This window comes from Neltuma alba, unplaced genomic scaffold (genome assembly GCF_004799145.2).
Source record: "Neltuma alba isolate B1F8T4 unplaced genomic scaffold, ASM479914v2 tig00012192_pilon, whole genome shotgun sequence".
NCBI lineage: Eukaryota > Viridiplantae > Streptophyta > Magnoliopsida > Fabales > Fabaceae > Neltuma > Neltuma alba.
In genome coordinates this window covers 420933-441092 of record NW_021636732.1, presented here as the reverse complement: position 1 = coordinate 441092, position 20160 = coordinate 420933, and the positions used below count along the sequence as shown (strand labels likewise).

Sequence of the window (20160 nt, the reverse complement as noted above, 5' to 3'; positions counted from 1 at the left end):
GCGGCAAAATTCTGTTTCGAGAGCCGCGGAAATTACATTTAAATGAAAAGATGCCATCTATTATACAAATTTTTATCAGGACACAGTAAACAATTTTATCGAGTAGTTGGCTTTAATTTGTGACAACTTTTGTCCCCATGTTCCATGAATTATAAAATTTTATTTTTAATAATATAGGGACTAAAATTGTAATTTTCTGGGTCAAGACATTAATTTTTTCTAAGAAGCCCCTCTTTTGAATGGATTTTTTTTACCTGAATTTCTTTGGATGGCTCAGACCGTGCGTGTGTAACTGCTTCCGGGGATTGAGTGAATTTGTGATCGAACGGGATGGTGTGTGCTTAACGTCAGTGACCAAACTCCTAACATTTTAACACACTAACAGGTCATTGCGTGTAGTAGATGCTCGGGTCTAAGTCACACCTAGGAGTCATGTAGCATGTGGCGAAAAATCAACAAGGTTGGCTTTTTGGAGATTTGTCCTTTTGTCGGAAATAATACAAATTATTATTTAATATTAAATGTAAATATATCCCTTAATATGAATTTGAATCTTGGTTTGTAACGTAATGAGAAATTAACCCCTTATATTACAAGTAACACTATTATTGGCGAAGGAAAAAAGAATGAAAAAGAAACAAGAGGTACCATAACTAACCAGAGTTAGGTCTGGCAAAATGTGTTAATCCATTATAGCACACATGATTGGAAAATATATTATATAAAAATCAATACATATTTATTATAAATAACTAATTTTAATTTTTTTTTTTCAACCTCACATGACAAGAAATTTTTGCTCTTACTCATAATTTCTCATATTTCAATATTGACGTTATCTTTAAATCTTATTCTTTTAATTTTAATCATGTTAAGGTATGAATGTTAAATGTTTGTGACCAGTAAGTACTTTCATTATGATCATTTTAATTCCGCCAAAATAAGAATGTCAAGTGTTTGTAACTTGTAAGTATTTTTATTATGAACGTCATTTTGTCTTTAGTAGAAAAAAATAGTTTTAATAATTTTATTAATAATCATAAATTAATTAATTGGAGGGTAATGTGTAAGACCCTTTCCTCAAAACATTATAACTCATCAAAAATCACTACTATGGTAGAAAAGAAAAATCTGTTAAATGAACTACCATAGTAGGAAGAAATTTGCATAATTTTGAATTCACATTTAAACCTTTGCATGCAACTGAAATCGTTCATTCACATCTACTGGGTCTCCGAGCCTCCGGTCCGGGTAACAAAACACATCACATCAGCCCATCTAAAAGATTCCCAACAATGTAAATCAAAGTTCTACAAGTAATAAAAAAGGCCTCCGGCCAATCAAAAGCGAGAAGATACACTTCTGCCGGTTTACCATAAACAGGGCAATCAAAATATTTCAAAGAACCCTAACTGTAGCAATATACAACCGATCATACATAGACAAAATCAAGAGGCCTAAAGCTAACCAAGCTCAAGCCTCTGCGTCTCTTCCCAAAGGCGCACGCCTAGAACCTTCACCTGAAAACATTATAAACCACGGGATGAGACAAAGTCCCAGTAACCAACCTTTCCAATACTAGGTACTACTAAATAGGTGCTCGTGAGGTGTCAAGTGGGGCAATTCACAAATAATATATAATGATAGCCACAACAATTCATGCAAGTGCAATAATGCAATCCCATCAACCAAATCCCTCACTTTGGGGGATGTTCAGGAGCCGAAGCCGGCCTATCCCTCACTATGGGGGACGTAAGGAGCCATAAAAGGCCTATCCCTCACTCTGGGGGACGTAGGGAGCCAAAAGGCCTATCCCTCACTATAGGGGACGTACTAAGCCAGCCATCATGCATTAATGGAGGCCTTACCACGTGGTAGTAACAGACAAAACTCTCACAAATTCCCAATCAATGCATCATGCTCAAATCATAATTAAAGAGTAATAATCATTTCACAATTAACCTCATTCAGTGGCATATCTTTCACAATTCCAAAATTCATTCATCATTAGTCGAAATCCCACAAGACGGTTTTCCTTTTTATACACAACATACAGTTTGAACATAATTACTATTTAAAGCACAAACCATAAATCTACTCACAATACCACAGAAGCAAGTACTAAGGATTGGAAAGTGATTACCTCTCGCCTGAGCAAGGAATAACAAACCAACGATGTGGCCCCGTGCACCACCAATACTCACAACCGGTCTACACAAGCACACAAACACACAACCATTATACATTAGCTTTCAAACTAATAATGTGGCCAAAACAACACTTGGGGGCACAAAATTCCTATCTCCCGTCAAAACTCTACCCAACTCAAAGGGTATAACTATCAAAACAACACTCCAAAGTCCTCAAAGTCTATTAAAACATCAAGTCTCCTTCCAAGCATCAATTAGAGTTCAAACCTCGAGGACCCACTATAGGAATTCAACCTCCAACATCCCATTTGAGCAATTAAGGTTCCAACAACAAATCTAAACCGATTAAACATCCAATTTAATCCTCCTTAACATAACCCAATTCACAAAACTCAAAATCAATCTCTACATTATCATCCTCAATCCCAAATCACCTATCTCCATAAACCCTAACTCCAAAAACTCAAGATTCTTTAAATCCAAGGAAACTACACCGATTAAACACTTAAACTAATCCAAAGCAATCAATTAAACTCAAAACAATCGGTCAAAAACCTCAGTTCCATCACAACTTGGAAAATCCTAGGGTTCCACCAAAAATCCTCAGAAATTCCAAGAAATTTCAAGAAAGAAAGAAGATTAGAGGTTAAAATCACTTACTTGAGGTAATGGATCCTTAGAAATGTCTTTCCCAGGCCTCAAAACCGAAACCCTAGCAGAGCTCCTCTCTCCTGCTTCAGATTTTTCTTATTTTCGCACGCTGAACCCTCCCGCGACTATATAGATTCGGGACCTTTCGCCGCGGCGAACTAATCCCGAGAGGGATTACTCGCCTGAAAACCCGACTTCGCCGCAGCGAACTCCAATTTTCGCCGCGGCGAAAGCTTCCCGAGAGGAAACTCTCGCTCGCCCAAAAGAATCTTCGCCGCGGCATACCCCTACCTTCGCCGCGGCGAAACCTTCCCGAAAGGGAAGCCTCGCTCACCAAAACAACTTCGCCGCGGCGAACATACCCTGAGAGGGGTACGTTCACCTATTCCTCCAACATACCTCAAATCCAACCCAAACACCAAGATCAAGATTAAATTGCTAATCTATCCTCAAAATTAACCTAAAAGAGGCTATTAAAACCCGATAAAAACTCAGGATGTTACATAATGACTTTTTAAGGAAAAAATTCCAAATAATATACTAGTGAGTTAATAATTTATAATTGTTCTCTACATTTTACTGCATTTCCGACTCCTCATCAGAAATAGGAGTCTGTTATTACCACCAAAAAAAAAAAGATGATAAGGCGCGCGCTTGTGTTGACTTTGATGGTATGTAAAGGGGGTGTGCGCGTGGGGCGGAGACCTTTAACTAAAGAGTGGGTTCATGAATGATCGGGCAGTAGTGGTGGGGTGATGGTTAAGTGTTTAAGGGGCCCACCGGGAGTTGGTGGCAACCGGAGGCGGAGTTGGTAAGATCCTGAAATTTTTCACATAGAAGCCTTTCAAAATTATTAAAAAAACGATTTTTTTAATATAAAATTTGCAAAAAGTTGTTGAGAAAACCTTAAATTAATTATAAAAATGTTAAATTTCTTTTCAATTTATTTTGATGAGCTGTTTGTGTTCCCAGGAGCTTATATTCTTTTCCTAATGCATATTTCGTGTTCAGCTTATGTTTAATTTAGCTAAAATTATTTTTAAAATCTTAAATCTACTGGTCTTTATTTAATTACTGCAGTAGTTTGTTTATGGCTCGTTTAATGAGGCACTGATTTCACTTGCTAAAACTTTACCCTGGCCTTCACAGAACGTGCTCTGCTTTTGGTTTTAGTTGATTATTTTTTAACTTGAAGATTTACAACTCATAATTACAAGGTCACTGGCCAACTCACGACCTTCTTCATTCAACGGCTCATATAGGGTATGTTTGGACTGGTGTTAGGCAAAACTGACTTCTAGTCTAACTAACTTTTATAACTGAAATTAGAGTACAGGTCAGTTAGTGTAATACGATTTATGTTTGGATATGTGCTTATAAAAAGTCAGTTGAAAAAGTTGAAAGTTGTTTGGATGATTAATAGAAAGTTAGTTTTAGTTATAAATGACTGAAAAATATATAGATTTTATTGAATACTAGTGTTTGGAATTTTATATTTTAATATGATAATAGTTTAAAAAAATACATAAAATTATTATGATAAAATATAAATAGTTTATTTGTGAAATTATAAAATAAAAAAATTTATTACGGAGAAAAATTTGAAAACACATTATAGATAATTAATTAAATATACATAATGGACAAATATGAATATAAATTAAAATTTATTTGGTCTCTAATTAAACTAAATAAAATCATATAACTAATTAGATCGTAAGCTTTACACAATTTTCATATAAGTCAGTTATAAAAGTTGATCCAGATTGCGTTGAATAAGTCAATTAGAAAAGTTACTTTTTCTCATAAGTCAGTTAGAAAATAAGTCCCGTCCAAACAAGCTTCTGAGTTATAATAAGCTACAAACCTCAGTTTCATGCTTTCCCTTGTGCTTTTACCATCCCTAACGGCAATCCAAACGAGGCCATAATTAATTCTTCGATCTAATTAAACACGTACATATTTCTCATTTTATATGTTTAGAAGCAAAATAATTATTAATAATATATATAGTCACATACAACGTGTTTTTGATAAAATTAAATATTAGTTAACTGAATTTATATTAAAGACTAGAAAGAGTAGTATTTTTTTTTGGTTATACACCGCTAGGTAATCGAGCGCCTATTGGCAACCGACTAATCCAGACTCGAGAGGTAGGAGTGCCACAGTTTTCTAACGGTGGTTGTCCTCTCTCCCAACGAGAGCGCTTCCTGGGACTCGAACAGGCGTTCTCATCCTTACAGGGAGGGAGTCCACTTACCAGCTCGACTAACTACTCATTGGTTTAAAGAGTAGTATTTAGACATTTGAGACCATGATTGTTAAATTACCTCAATAAATTTAAAAAAAAAAAGCAAATTACAATTAATAACGTCTCATATATGAGAAAAACTGCCCTTAACAAAAGGCCCAAAAAAAGAATGACTCCTGTACAGGGCAATGTTCATGGGCCAGCCAGGGATAAAAATTCCCAGCAGCAGTTTTTTGTCTTGTGTTTGTTTTTGAGTCCATTTCAGTAAGACTGAAACGAAATAACAAGCTGACTGTTTTGGGCCAAAAATATTTTCCATTAACAGAAACCGAAGCCCAAACTCCAAAACCCAAAACCCATTAATTTTTTTTTAAAAAATAGTTGAGTTGAATGGTAAAATTAATAGAAAACATTAATTAAAAGAGCTATCCTCTTACTCTGACTTCAGTAAACGGCAGGCCTTTGGGCGTGATCAATGTAAACTCCAATATCGCACTCTTTTGAATTCAAAAAATGAAGGAAAAATTGTAAATAAAGACTCGTGAATATATAAAATTACAATTTAGGATCTTTAATTTGAAAAATAGCTTTAGAAGATTTGGTTTCAAATTGTAAATATAAAATCTTAGTGAAATGTCTGAAACGTGCCTCAACCAAATAATAAGTTGGATATGAAAAATAACAAGTTTACTTTAACAAATAACAACTTCAGCAGATCAAATGACAACTTGGTTGAGGGTATGTCAAATGACAAGTTGATTATGTAAAAAGACAAATTCATTTTAGGGAATAACAACTTCAGTAGACCAAATTACAATTTGGCTGAGAGGCATTTCAGATATTTCACCAAAATTTCATATTTACAATTTAAGAGCAGGTCCTTATTTGCTATTTTTCAAATTAAGGGTCTCAAATCATAATTTTACATATTCGGGAGTCTTTATTTGCAATTTTTTTAAAAATGAAAACTATAGACATCCACGGTGTTTGCAATATTTATAATTTAATAAAATCGAGGCATATTTCACCCTTCATATGTTTATTTATGAAATTTTGACTTTTTTCCTTTTATATTGAGTATGTGGCAAGAAAATAAGAAAAATAAATCTCGTATATGTTGAAGCAAAATGGACAAAAAGCTTTTTAAAAGTTAAAGGGATCAATTCTTTTTAACCTTTAAAGGGATCATAAAGTTTAAAAAGACATTTTCGCAAGGAACATGAAAAACACAAATATATATAATTTAAATTTTTTATTAAAAGTTGCAGAGTGCTTTTTGACTATTTTACCATTTCTCTTTCAAATGGCGCACGCACAAGAATAAACGAGTTATGCGCGAAGACGACGGAAAGGGTAAAGTCTCTTTCCCAATATCAGACGTGCCTAAATTGAAATACTCTTATATCTCTCAAATTTTAACTCAGAGAAATGTATGATTTTAAATTTTTAGTTCAATCTGATGAAAATTTATTTTTCCTACTTTTAATCGGAATTATCAGTTTTTTTTCGGTAATAGAATTATCAGTTTTGATTTCGTGTTCAAGAGACTGTTTTATTTTGCGTCTCTTTATTTTCAGATAAAACACTAAATGCATACAGGAGGAAATAAAAAAGCCAGGCTGAGTTTTTCCTTTCCTTTTTTTTGTTTTTTGGTGGGGCGGACGGAAGCTAAGTTCATTGATGATTGAAAAGGATTGAAGAATTGGAATGCGCAGTGACTAAGGATTGAATTCAATGTGTGTTCCCTCTCCACATTTCTGTTTAATTTCTTCCACAAGTCAGTTTCAACACTCTCCACCTACCATTTAACTTTAACCATCCACCAATATTATTATTTAAATATTAAAAAGGGGGAAAAATAAAATAAGTCTCAATAAATATCTCTGTTACATACTCAATTTCCACCACACGAATCCACGGCTGCACGAAAACTTGTCTTCTGTGTTTTCTATTCAGGTGCCTTCCAGAGTTAACGAGTGTTCAACACATTGCCGATATATATAGCAATATTAGTATTATACTAATCATATGTGGAGAACCGAAGTTGCGCAATTATTTCCTTTACATCTCAGCCAGCGATTCTCAAAATGTCACTAATCATAATTAAGATCGCACGGCTAGCAAGACCATCCTGGAACAATCGGATGGTTTTGTCCAGCCGTGCCATATATCTCATGACTAAGCCAGCATTTAGTCGTATATTATAATCAAAACTACTTTTAGTATTAATATATATATATACTACTTTCAGTTTTAAATATAAGAGCTAGTTGACTAATTTGAGAAGATTAAGGAATTAAATTAAGTTAGTTATTTATAATAAATAGGTGCTGTCTTTCCTAAAATATCCTTACTAATCAAGTGTATTGACCAGAACTACTATTATTAGAAGGACTACCTTGGGAAAAAAATATATAAATATGAGAGACAAAGTGGATTGGGATCTTATATTTAGGACCAAAATAAAAATCAAACAAGGTTTTATACTACCTCCGGTCCTAATTATAAGATCTAGTTGACTAATTTGAAGAGATTAAGAAACTTAGTTAAGTTAGTTATTTTAAATGAATAGCTGTTGTTTTTTCTAAAATATCCTTGCTAATCAAGTTTGTCATCTAGAACTACTATTATTAGAAAGATTACTTTGAGAAAAAATGTATAAATATGAAAGACAAAGTGGATTAGAGTCTTATATTTAGGACCAAAATAAAAGTCAAACAAGGTCTTATATTAAGGACCGGAGGTAGTATTAAGTATTGAAGGGGTAATATATGTGATGTCACCTACTTTAGCCTCATGATTAGATTCATTATTTTGTTGCCGACGTCCTCACCCAGGCAGCTTCAAATCAAATTAAAATAGTTTATAGAGTATTGCATTATATAGCTAATAGTGTGTGTGTGTACACACACAGAGTCGCACATACGTGGCCATGATTTTGGTCATAGAGCAGAAAGTGGAGTGCATTTTAATTAGTGAATATATATGTCCCATGTCCCACACCTCTTAATTACTGAAGTGGAGAGATCAGCCTGAGTAACAGTAGCTTCCAAACGCTTCAATAATAATGAAAGGAGACTGATGAGTTGATTTGTGGTGTTGACATTTTTGTATGTTCATCATCCAACCTTGATGACGAAACAAGGGGAAGGCATATATATATATATATATATGAGTGGACGTACATTCACGTTGCATTAACTAGTGGGTGTTTAATTTGTTGGATCAGGTGTATGATGCTGATTACATCTTGACATCCTCCCTTTAAAATGATCTTAAATTAGTCTCTCAAGTTTCGGGTCGGGGTTAACAGAAATACTCAAGACATGTTATTTGGCTCAATTAGCTAGATTAATTCCTCTAATTTTAAAACTATATAGTGGGCGATGGCATCATGAGAAGACATATCTTGAAGCTCTTTCGACAGATTTCGTATCTCATTTGCTTTTTCTTCTGGATCAAGCCGGCAATGTTGTTGTGTGTCTCACATATATACTCCAATTACATATAATGCTGCTTAATCATCCACTATTGTCCACTTATTTATTAGTTAAATCAACTTAAACAATTCCAAAATACTTGCATAACTCCACATCCCCACCACAGTATTAATTCGTTGTCACTGCTCGATAACCCAACAAGAGCTCTTTTATTTTGGAGCAGGGAACTAATTAAAGATTACTATATAAACAACTTCAACTCATCTCTTGTTCTTTCTCGTCTTTATATATTAAAAAAGGTGATAATCCTGATATGTATTTTCATTCTGATATTAGAAATCCCAAGTGTGTTGATATTACAATGACCTGACATGCGAATCAAAGTTAGGGACAAAAGTTGGGGCTGGCTGGTACTAAGTTGTCAGAGTTATGTATATATATGGATAGAAGATGTTGATGGGACAAGGTTTTTGATAACCAGCGTACAGAATCAGATTTAGAAGATGGATTGTCCAGAGATTCTATATATTTACATGTCCTCAGGCATCTCTGGTTGCCTAAAATTCCAAAGCCCATGCTTGCGTCACCCATTGGTGGCCGGTAATGATGTTTATTCCCCACCAGAGAGATAATGCTTGTGTGTGTGTGTGTGGTATAGAATCTCTATAAATTTCAGGAACATGGGCTATATATATTCTCAGCCATTTTAAGTAAGATGAAGTTGTGTTGAAGTGCATGTCAATTAATATTTCTTGCCTGAATTGTGCCGGCAGTTCCATTCTTTAAGTTCAATTACATGAAAGAATGTTCTTTAAGGAACTGGATTCTGATCCAGTTAAGTTTAGCATTTATTTCTTTTTAGGTTCGAATCATTCCAAGTCTCTAACCATGACAGAGAAATCCCCACCACAGAGATGAATCAGTGGCCCGAAGTAAAGAGGCATAAAGGAATCGAAAGACATTACCCTTAATTCCAAGTTCTTTTGTGCTAATTTTTTTCCAACAAGTCCATGTCAAGTAACCAACCGTATACTCCCGAGAGGCAAGAGAGATCAGTTTCAAGAATTTTGCTTAAAATTTTCAAAATTTCCATTTGCTAAAGCTTTTTTAATGCAGCAATCAGGTATTGTTAATATTGCTGAATTAAAAGAGAGAACTTTATCTTCCAGTTCTCATGCAGAAAAATCTAAGTGGTTAATACAACCAGCAAGAATCATTTCATAGGTTAGTGGATAGCTCATGCTTTTTTGGCTTTTGTTGAAACAAGAAAAGTTTAAATGAGTTGGATTTCGAGAGCTCATCAAAGCCAAAACATGCTTTTAGGTTCCAAAAACACTAACAGAAATACTTACGATAGTTTATGCTTTAATACTTGCTCTGCCAGCAACAAGCGTTAGGGACTGGTTCCTTTTAGCTGTGTAACTCTGCATCTGATAAATAAAAAGGACATAACGGTAAATCCCATTGAAAGAGATCCCCAGCTCATGTGGTAGTCGGGAAGTCGGAAAATCATGCCTTGTACGATGGATAAGCTTATGTGTTCAAGTACCAATGAAGTGAGATGAATCAACTAGGTGGGAAAATAACAAGTATCAGATCCTGAAAATGAGAATTTTTCCAGGAATGATTAGACCCTTCAGGCTTTCTGATAAGGTTTCCTTCTCTCGTGTACGTTTTCCACAATCTTGTTTCTTATATATGCCAGGGAAGGCAGAGTGAATGCTTCTGCAATCTCTTGATTCTCATTTGAACAAAGATTACAATTTGTCACAAGTTACATCACGGATACAAAGTTGATTTATCTCATACTAGTCTCTTGACCAAAACGCAATCCCCCAAAAAATAAAAAAGTTTAAACCTCGTTTCGGTACAAAAGTTGCAATTAAAAATTCCAGGGGTGATGTACAAAAACCCCTCGCATAGCGGTTATTGTACGTTGTTTTCTGTTTAGCCTCTAGTGGTTCAAGCTTTCGGAACACTAATGGCTACCGCAGGAACAGATTCTTTTCTAGCTCCATCCTCCTGCATCTCTATGTCATTTTCTTCAATAACTTCCGGAACAGTTTGCATTCTTCCGTTTTGTGTGCATCCTTTGGTTGTTTCTGGCATTAATATCTCCGCTTCTTTCTCTCGGTTCTCCTTGTGTTTCCCCCATAGAACCGAGTACAGGCCCGCTACGATCAGTATCGATCCAATCACACTGTAATGTCCACAAGAACATAAATTTACGTTAGTCGCTATAAAATTATTCAACAGGTTAGAAATTAACTTAGTGATTACGATGCTTTAGAGAAAGATAAAAAGCGTTATTGTTTGTGATGAGGAAGAGAGACAAAACTGTAAATTAAGTGATCAATGATAGAAAATATCATCACTCTGATAGAGGACAGGGCACGTGGTGAGAAAACGCATGAAAGTGAAGTTTCTGCTGAATTATAAAGATTGATTTAGAGAGATGTAGATTTACCCTCCAAGGTAGATTTTTTCAGCGAGGATGAAAGATCCCATGACCGCAACGATGATCATCATCAATGGGCTGAAAGCAGTAACAAAAACAGGCCCTTTTTTCTGCATGACAATCCCTTGAACATAGTAGGCAATGCCTGATGATATTATTCCCTGTTCACCAAACATCGCTTGTATTAATTCCACTCTCTTAATCCAATCCCAGAAAATTAGCGCGCACACACACACAGACTTACTGCATAGGCTGCAGCAAATAGATTCATGTCCCAGCCAATACTCCAAGCCGAGGGCTTGTGTTCCATCACAAAGGTAACTGCAATTGACTGAAGTGTACCCATAAAACACACTAGTGCCGTGAGGGAGAGCTGAGCAGAGTATTTCCTTAACGCCACTGCCTGTATATATATCAGAAAACCCAAAAGGACTTCAATTTCAAGTGCTTTATGCAATACAAAAGCGAGTATGAATAGGTTTGAGTTGTCGTGTTTTGGTTACCTGAAGGATGAAGAAAGAAGCCCAAGCAAGGGTAGCAATTATGAGCAGAATAGAACCCTTAAGCCAATCTTTTTCGGCTGAATCAGAGGGGCTAACTGAGGCATAATCTCTAGGACGATGCATGTACTGAGTCCAGAAAAAGTTGATGACTTGACCTTTGTACAACGTCATCAACATGGCCCCGGCAATTGTTACTATGGTTCCTATCACTTTCGCTATGCATCGGACTTTTCGCAGGTCCACCTTCTCCATCCTAGTTTATCCAACGCCATTGTCAGATCAGATGAACAAGAAAGCAGAAGAAGAAAGTATATTTGTTCAACTGTTTCTGTAGGGAAATAACTACCTGCAAAGAACAGCCATCACAAATGTCATTGCAGGGAGCATGTTGCTGAGAGCACATGAGTACGTTGGGGAAGTAAATTTCAATCCCGCGTAGTACAAGTTTTGATCAATCACGGGCCTGCAGAAACAGAGGAAGCCAACATTTAGAAACACTCGTTTTCAGTATGATGAACACAAATACCTTCAAGTTCAGGAGGGGATCGACAAAATTACTAACCCGAGCAGACCCAGCACGAAAATTTGCATGAACATGAGAAACGTCATCTTTGGCCTCACTTTTCTGCAGACCACAAGAAGAAGTAGGAAGAAGATGATAAGAATATGGATTCAAGAAAAAGGATAAAAATTAAAGTTCCAGTTCTGAGCATGAAAAGGATAGTAAATACACCTTTCGAGAACAAGAGCGAAAGGGGCAATGGCTGCTGTGGCGAAGGCATGACGATAAACCACGAGCACGTAATGGCTCATCCCTCTGTTGAGAGAGACCTTAGTGATTATGTTCATCCCAGCATACCCGAATTGAAGGGAAACCATAGCAATGTAAGGCTTACATCTCTGAAGAAAACTCCTACAACAACATCCACTCCCTTCCATCTCTCTCTTCTTCTTTGATGGATTCCTGAACCACAGAGGAGTTACACACACTTGAACTTGTTTGTGTCGCCTCCTAAGTGTAAAACGCAGGCCTTCCCTCGTATTTATAGGCCTTCCTGGGCAAGCGTGCGAGAGCTTTGCTGATCTCACCTTTACACGTGACTTCTTCCACTACTGGTTCATGTTAAAGTAACCCGATAATGTAACATGTAAGATCATTCTCATTTTAAATTGGTACTCAAAACAAACGCTTTTCAATTTTAGACTGTGTGGTCTAATTTTTATAGTTTAAATGCAACTATTATGTATGTACCATGTAGCAACTCGACTGATTGGAGGATCTACGTTTTATCTCCAGTACAAAAAAGGAGATTAAACTCTGCATTATTATGCATGTATTAGAGTTATACATGGATGGATGGATGGATGGAGGAAGGAAAAATGAGTTTGAGACGTGAACAATTAATGAAGATGAGGATTGAAGGTGGGTGGGTCCCGAAGAAATAAAAGAAAGAATGGTGAACGGTGACGACAACGATATTAGTGGGAAGTGGGGACAGCGTCACCATACTATTATTGTAAGCATTTTCACGACGCGGCGAACTTCTTCCATACCCTCATCCACCGGAACAGTGTCCCGACTTGGACACCTCTTTCATTCTTGTTTACTCCTCATCATCAATTCCTTTCTCTCTTTTTCATTTTCTTGGACCATCTTCTTCCATTTTCATTCTGCTTTTAATCTTAACAACTCTTTTAAGATTTATCACATAACATTCTTTTAAAACCACGCCAAACCTGCATGAGGTAAAATTTATATATATATATATATATATATATAGCGTTGGATTACGAGGTCAACTCGCACAATATTTGGTAGATTTTCTACCATGATCAGTTGCTTCTTGACAAGACAACATACATGGGAGGTTGCCAATTTGGTCATAAATTCGATTCAAGTTGACGAGTCATCAATCATCACTAGGACAGTACGTTGGAGGATGCATGCAGTAGTAGAGTTTGAATTATTGTCATCACTCTATATATATCAGATTTATTTGGCTCAATATAAACGTCTGAGATATGCGATGCGCATTTTAATTTCATTGGAAAATGCAAAAGTTTTGGTTGGGAATTTTCCTTTTCATAATGTTATATCATTTGTGCGAATCTTCTGTGTCGTGCTCTCCTGCCGACCACCTTTCAGTTTACTTTTATTTGTTTCTTTAATATAATTTTTAATCTTTTTTTTTTTCTTGAATTTTTCTTTCCCATATTTTCAATTGAAAGATGACGCACTTTGGTTGATGCAGTCTCCATCGCTCTTAACATTAGTGTCTATTGATTAATCACATTTCACATAGATTAGAAAGAAAGGTTCGTCCTAATTTGTTTCACTTCCCCACTGCTGGCTGATACAGCAAAAGATTAATCTTTCTCCTACGCCACAATAAACAAAAAGCATCAACCCCAATTTTTCTCCGCATCTCTCTCACTCTCTCTCTCAAAAATAACAAAGTTTTGTTAATCACAGTTTGTGACGCACTGCCTTTTAATATTATTGATATGACTTTTATATTTTATAGTTGATTATATTGATGATCGCATGCGTACCATATTATAAAAGCTAATCATATATGGCAGAATTCCAATAAAACATGCTACGACAAAAAGACTAATGAACAATATATAGAGAAATGAGGAAAAAGAAAGGAGAAGAAGATAAGCAAAAATCTAGCAAACAAATGAACAAGGGGGAAGAGGGCCACATATATGTGGAACAGATTTTCCACAAATAGACGTCCGAAGTGCACTGATTTGAGTGGTCACTACCATTTGTCTCCGCAGACCGCAGAATCTCCTAACAAAGGGGGGAAAAAAAATACATGAGAAGCTCCAGTATGGGTTTCCATGGAGTATATCTATATGTGTTTATTAATTATTAACTGAAGTTTCAGGCATCAACCTAGGTCGTATATATGCAAAAATTACTTAAAACTGATGATTTTGAATCAGTCGTAGCCACGGTTTCGGTTTCGTAACTAATGGATCATCGCGTCCCGGCGGGAATCAAGTGTGGAATTACGTACATTAATTTGTGGTGTCCAAATGGCAATTTGGTGTCCATAACTTAGGCTTTAATTTTTGCAGTGCATGACAAAGATATATAAGCTATTCCCACTAAAATTGTCCAGAAAGTAAACTCTTAGTTGCTTGTACGTTTTAAAATCTTGGTATCCGATCCTTTTTTGCGGTATGGGATGTAACTGATCCAAAGTAGTTAATTTTTTTGCATTATATTTAGCAAAAACTCTGCACAATTAACGAAAAGTATTTCGATAGCAACTAATCATTTGACTGTGAGGAAGTGCACCAAATGGTTAATCCATTCAACACTGATATCATTTACTATGGCAATGTATAAACTAACTAAAAACTGCCAATAATATGAAATGATGTATCCAGTACATATATATGACATTGACCTGGCTATCTGATGACAAATAATCATTAATGCGGACGCAGTGAACACAACGCATTATTATTTGTCCTTGTTAGCCACAGAAAATTCAGTCTGATTGTATCCCAATAACGAAATAAACAGGGAATTCTTTCTATTTCTCAATTTGCCACCAATTAATAGAAAGCACAAATTAAAGCAAATTATAATGTTTCTCAGCTTTAATCATTTCCTCCCACACAAATATCCGAAACGAAGGATAAAGAATCGTAAGCCACAAATTTCACGAAGAGACAAAGCTAACAAAGGTTTTGGTCACGCCAAATACACACATTTTAGCGATTCAAAGCCCCATCCATATTACTCAGTTAGGGCCTACAAATGCAAAATGGAGAAGAAGCAGTCTTAATGGCTAATGTCAGCCAAGGTCAAAAACAGTCCCTGAGAAAAGTGATTCAGGGAAAGTGGTAAGCATGCATAAATGGGGATCTAATCACTAATCACCAACCAATCATCACAATGTTTGTCTCCAAATACGACAATAAATATTATATATAACTGCGTCGACGTCCAACATATATATATTTCGGTGACCAACTTGGAATGGTCTCATCATATCATCAGTTTCTTTCACAAGGACATCATTGGAATGTTCCTCTTTTCCGTTTTATAATCCTTGTAAGTTTATGAAATTCACGCAATACCAAATAGTTATAAAGGTAAAAAGAGGTGACAAGAGCAATTGGGTAGGGTACTATATCCTTTACAAGCTACAACATAAGAGCAAGTGGTTTATGAGGCTGTAATGTTGGACTTTGCTGAGGCAGTGAGGAGGAGCCATTGATGCTCTCTATGTTTCAGGGGTTGTGTTTTTTCCTTCGCTTTTCTTTTGAATATCTTCGCCACTGAGATTATAGGCTTTTAAGACTAGGGTTTTGCTTTTTATATTCCACTAACTGAGAAAGAATAGTAATATGGGCTGTGATGGGGATGGGATCGATCGAGAGGTTCCTTCACAGCTATATGAATTGGTGCTTTTAATTTGTTGTTGGTTTTGCCTTGTCGCCTTCTGGCGAGATAGCAAGTTGGATTAGGTTGGAAAATTTTTAACAAGGGCCAAATGCTTGCAAGGAGAGCACTAGCGAGTCAAACAACATAATGCCTCCATATAAAGAAACTTTCAACCATATTTTCCAGCGCATATAATAAGAAGTTTTATTCATACATTCCAAGCTGTAGTTGATATGTATATGATGTTTTAAGATTTTAAAACTAAAAACCAAAAGTTTAAATTACTTCCTATGTGCTGTCCGATTCAACCTCTAGACCCTTTTAATCTTTAATCCGATGAAAAAAGGGGTAAAGAACTTCGCAATCAACATGTCCATGCAGTCAAATATTGATAAGCTTATTGCAGTTATATATTTAGAAGATTAGAATGCATGATAATACATACTATCTTCTTCTGGTTCTTAATATAATATTTAGTTTGTCATTCAAATTAAATTATAAACTAAATTTTATATTAAGAACTGGATTTAGTATAGATATTATGTGAAATTCCATGTAGAATTTATTTTATTGTTAAAATATGGCTTCAATTATTTGCTATGCGCTAATAACGTAAGCAGGAGAGTGACGCGCAAAGTTTGCAAATAATGTAATAATATACACACAAGTATAGGAACTGTGTCGAATGCTAACAGTTGTAATAATAAGAACTTAATAAAATAAATACCGTCTCAGCAATTATGATTGTGGACCTTCCTATACATAGCAACGGCACACGCCAAGATGAAATAAGTCTTCCCGCAGGGACCCGCTTGCCTTAAAACTACAACAACAGGGAAGAAGAAAGGGGGAAACTTAATGAAGCAAAGATTTTGAAAAAGTGAAAGAAAAGAAAAGAAAAAGACCGGATACTTTATTATTAATTAGTAGTGCTGTTCTTCTTTAATTTAAAAAGAAACATATTATGATGTAATATTTTATTAGAATTTAAATTTAGATTAGACAAGATAAGATCAGATAAATTAAACCATATATTCGAATTGAATTCCTTTGGACTGATGCACTCAAGTCGTTGATTTCAATCATCTTTTGCGGGTGAAAAACCTTTTTGGTGAAATCAAAAATTAACCTGAAGCGACATTAAACTATACAATAATATTTGCAAATTGTGCGCGCATCCGACTTAAGTTTGTAGCTTTCAGAAACAAGCACACCCAAAAGCGTACGTTCCACTCTTTTTATCTCTTATTTATTCTTTTTCGACCCCCACAACACTTTATTAGCCCCCAATAATACCCAAAATGGATGAAACGGCTACGGAATAGTCATTGCTTTGTTGCATTTCCTTTAACTTTGAGCATATACACATATTGCTTCTCTAGTTGCCAAAACATCAAATTTCTGTAATAAAGATAGTGTCCATGATTGATTGAAATTTTCTCTCTCAAAAGCTATATATGGTCAAAGATCCAAAAACTAAAAATCAGTGTTACCGAACGAGAACGAATCATTGCCATCTATTATTTATCCAAAAAACCAAACTCTCCATGTAACTACGGGTCGACTTTAATTTCTTTGTCTAATTTAATATGAATGATGCATCTATGCCTCCTCTTCGATTATTGATCAAACTCTATTATTATTCATTCACTTTATCACTTGCTCTCATATATATATATATATATATATTTGTATGTATACACACAGATACTTTAGCTTCCCTCTTAATGTCTTTATTCATGGACGTGCATGGAACTCCAATGAAAGAAACTTAATGTTGAAACCCTGAGGAAGACGCCATTATATTGTGCTTAACAATATATTACACACATACATATATATGGTAGCTAGCTAGTGATGATATGTTAAAGAAATTTAGTGATGAGAAAGCAGCAGCAGCACACACACACACACACACACACACACACAGAGTCCTTTATGAATTATGATTGATTTCCTGGTTGTTTAGTGCGCACTTGGAACAAAAACTGATAAACTTTAAATTGTTGTGCCGAGAATATCCCTTTTCTCTGTTTTTTTCCTCCTCCTTTTTGAATGTGTTTACTGTACTAATGACTTTATTATACTTTCTATAAAGGCAAAAGTGAAAGTGGTACGATACCTTGGACCAAAACACTGATTCTGATTTCCCCGACGCAAAATGTCTCCTTGAATTTCTCCCTGTTATCATGCTCGATGCAATCATATATGTAATGCCTATAATTACCCTTAAATAGTATATTCCGTATATGCCTATGAATACAGCCACTGTATTAAAATAGCACGAGGCGTATATTATATGCAAAAGCATGCTAATAATGAACTATTTGTGCATCGTAGGAGAGATGTGTTTTAATTTCTCTTCATCTATAGAAATAATACTCGACAAGTTGTTTAGGACTTTTGCTGCGAAGTGTTCAATGATCACAACTGGTGTTCTATATGGTGGGATCGCTTCAAAATATATATGCATTAAATCATAAAAGGATTTAAATATAATGGTGGACAATTCAAACACTATCTCTTTTCTTTTTGTCTCTTCAAAAATGTTTAGAGCCCACACTGGAAAGCGCGGTGATATTGATCGATAAACGTGGTTTCATTTCATTAGGTGCAAATGACTTCTTGGATGAGTTTTTAAGCAAAATCGAAATTCTGATCTCTCTTTTCTCCTTTAATTCGGTTGAAACTTTTGCGGTTTTGACTTACGTACTTTCCGACTTTGCAAAAATCTCGGTAAAACAAACCAAAAAAAAATCATCAACCGTCAGTATCATATAATTTTGAAGCGATCACTGATCGATATATAAATCTGAAGGGTTATCAGATTTGTTTTTCTCTGGCTAACCGTCAGTATCAGATATGTTTATCATGTTTTTGTCAAAGAATTTACGCAACTTGTCTGCCCCGCGCGCGCGCACACATATACATACATACATACATACATATATATATACTCCTCCGGTCCTTATTATAAGACCCCATTTGACTTTTTATTTGGTCTAATTATAAGACCCTAATCCATTTTGTCTATTATTTATGCATTTTTTTCCAAGATAATCCTTCTAATAATGATAGTTTTAGCCAATACTAATTAGCAAGGATATTTTAGGATGACAACACTTATTTATTATAAATAACCACTTAACTTACTTTCTTAATCTCCTCAAATAAGTCAATTGGGTCTTATAATTAGGACGGAGGAGTATATGAAAGATGACGCAAAATGAGAGTTTCTCTGATTTAAAAAGTCTTGTATATAGCTGGCACACATAATATTGTCTTGCTTTGACATGTATATATATACATTTTTTTCCTCAATATTTTAGATTATGTCCTAATTATCATTTTTAAACATGTTCAGACAGATGATACATCGATCACATTATTGCTAGTTACGTTAATTAATAATTATTTATTTAACAAAAGCATATTATGTCGAAGAATTATTTACTCATAAAATTTTTTTAAAAAAAAAAACAATGAAGAACATTGCTGACTTGAACTGATAGAAGTACACTCTCTGGCGGGATCATTCAGCCATATATATAAAATATAAATATATATATTTATTATGTTTTACGTGCTCATCACAACCCCAAGCTCATCGTATTTACCATTCATATTTGATTTAGATGGTCTATACTTAATTTTTTATTTTAAAAAAGATAATAATTAAGAGTTTTGAATGAGCACCTCAAGCTCATCATATTTAGACAATTCAAATCTCATTTGGATAGTTTAAATTTAATTTTTTATTTTTAAAAAAATAATAGTTAAGAGATAAGTTCCTATACGGTTCTCGTTTGTTATCTATGAACTTGACGCGTCCAATTTGAACCCACGCACAAGTTTGAGTTATTATTTTAGCCTAAACATTAGCGCGGATTAAAGACTAGGAGAACTTGACTTTATACATAATCAATAATATTCCAAATATTGGAAAATTTAATCTCCAAAATGAACGAGACCCAGTAGGAATAGAGGCTTCTCGATTTCAAATGCGAAAATGGCATCTATTTATATATATAATATAATGCAGATATGATAGAAACCCCATCGTTTTCACGTAAAGCACAAGCACATTTATTGGGCATTCAGGAAAAATAATATAAAGCATATAATGTACGTGCATGCAATAATTGCAATAAAAAAATTGATATTCCGAGACAACCAAATTCCTAATTAATAAAAATGAGGTTTCGTGAAGTATGTAAATACCATGTACCACCAGATCGAGGTCCCCCTTAACATGAAAAATGACTCTCCCACGTTTCCCCACTTTTGATGTGT

The 20160-nt window shown here is 35.0% G+C and overlaps 1 protein-coding gene across 1 annotated transcript; it reads right to left on the bottom strand.

The window, feature by feature from the left end:
• Nucleotides 1-10183: 10183 nt before the first annotated feature.
• On the bottom strand, nucleotides 10184-12469 carry LOC114724520 (WAT1-related protein At5g07050-like). The gene is made up of 7 exons (XM_028910872.1): nucleotides 12190-12469; nucleotides 12019-12081; nucleotides 11803-11919; nucleotides 11457-11709; nucleotides 11198-11356; nucleotides 10963-11114; nucleotides 10184-10695 (listed from the first exon to the last, which is right to left on the bottom strand). Exons 1-7 carry the CDS (start codon nucleotides 12393-12395, stop codon nucleotides 10458-10460), a joined length of 1188 nt encoding a protein of 395 aa, XP_028766705.1. The 5' UTR covers nucleotides 12396-12469; the 3' UTR covers nucleotides 10184-10457.
• Nucleotides 12470-20160: the final 7691 nt, after the last annotated feature.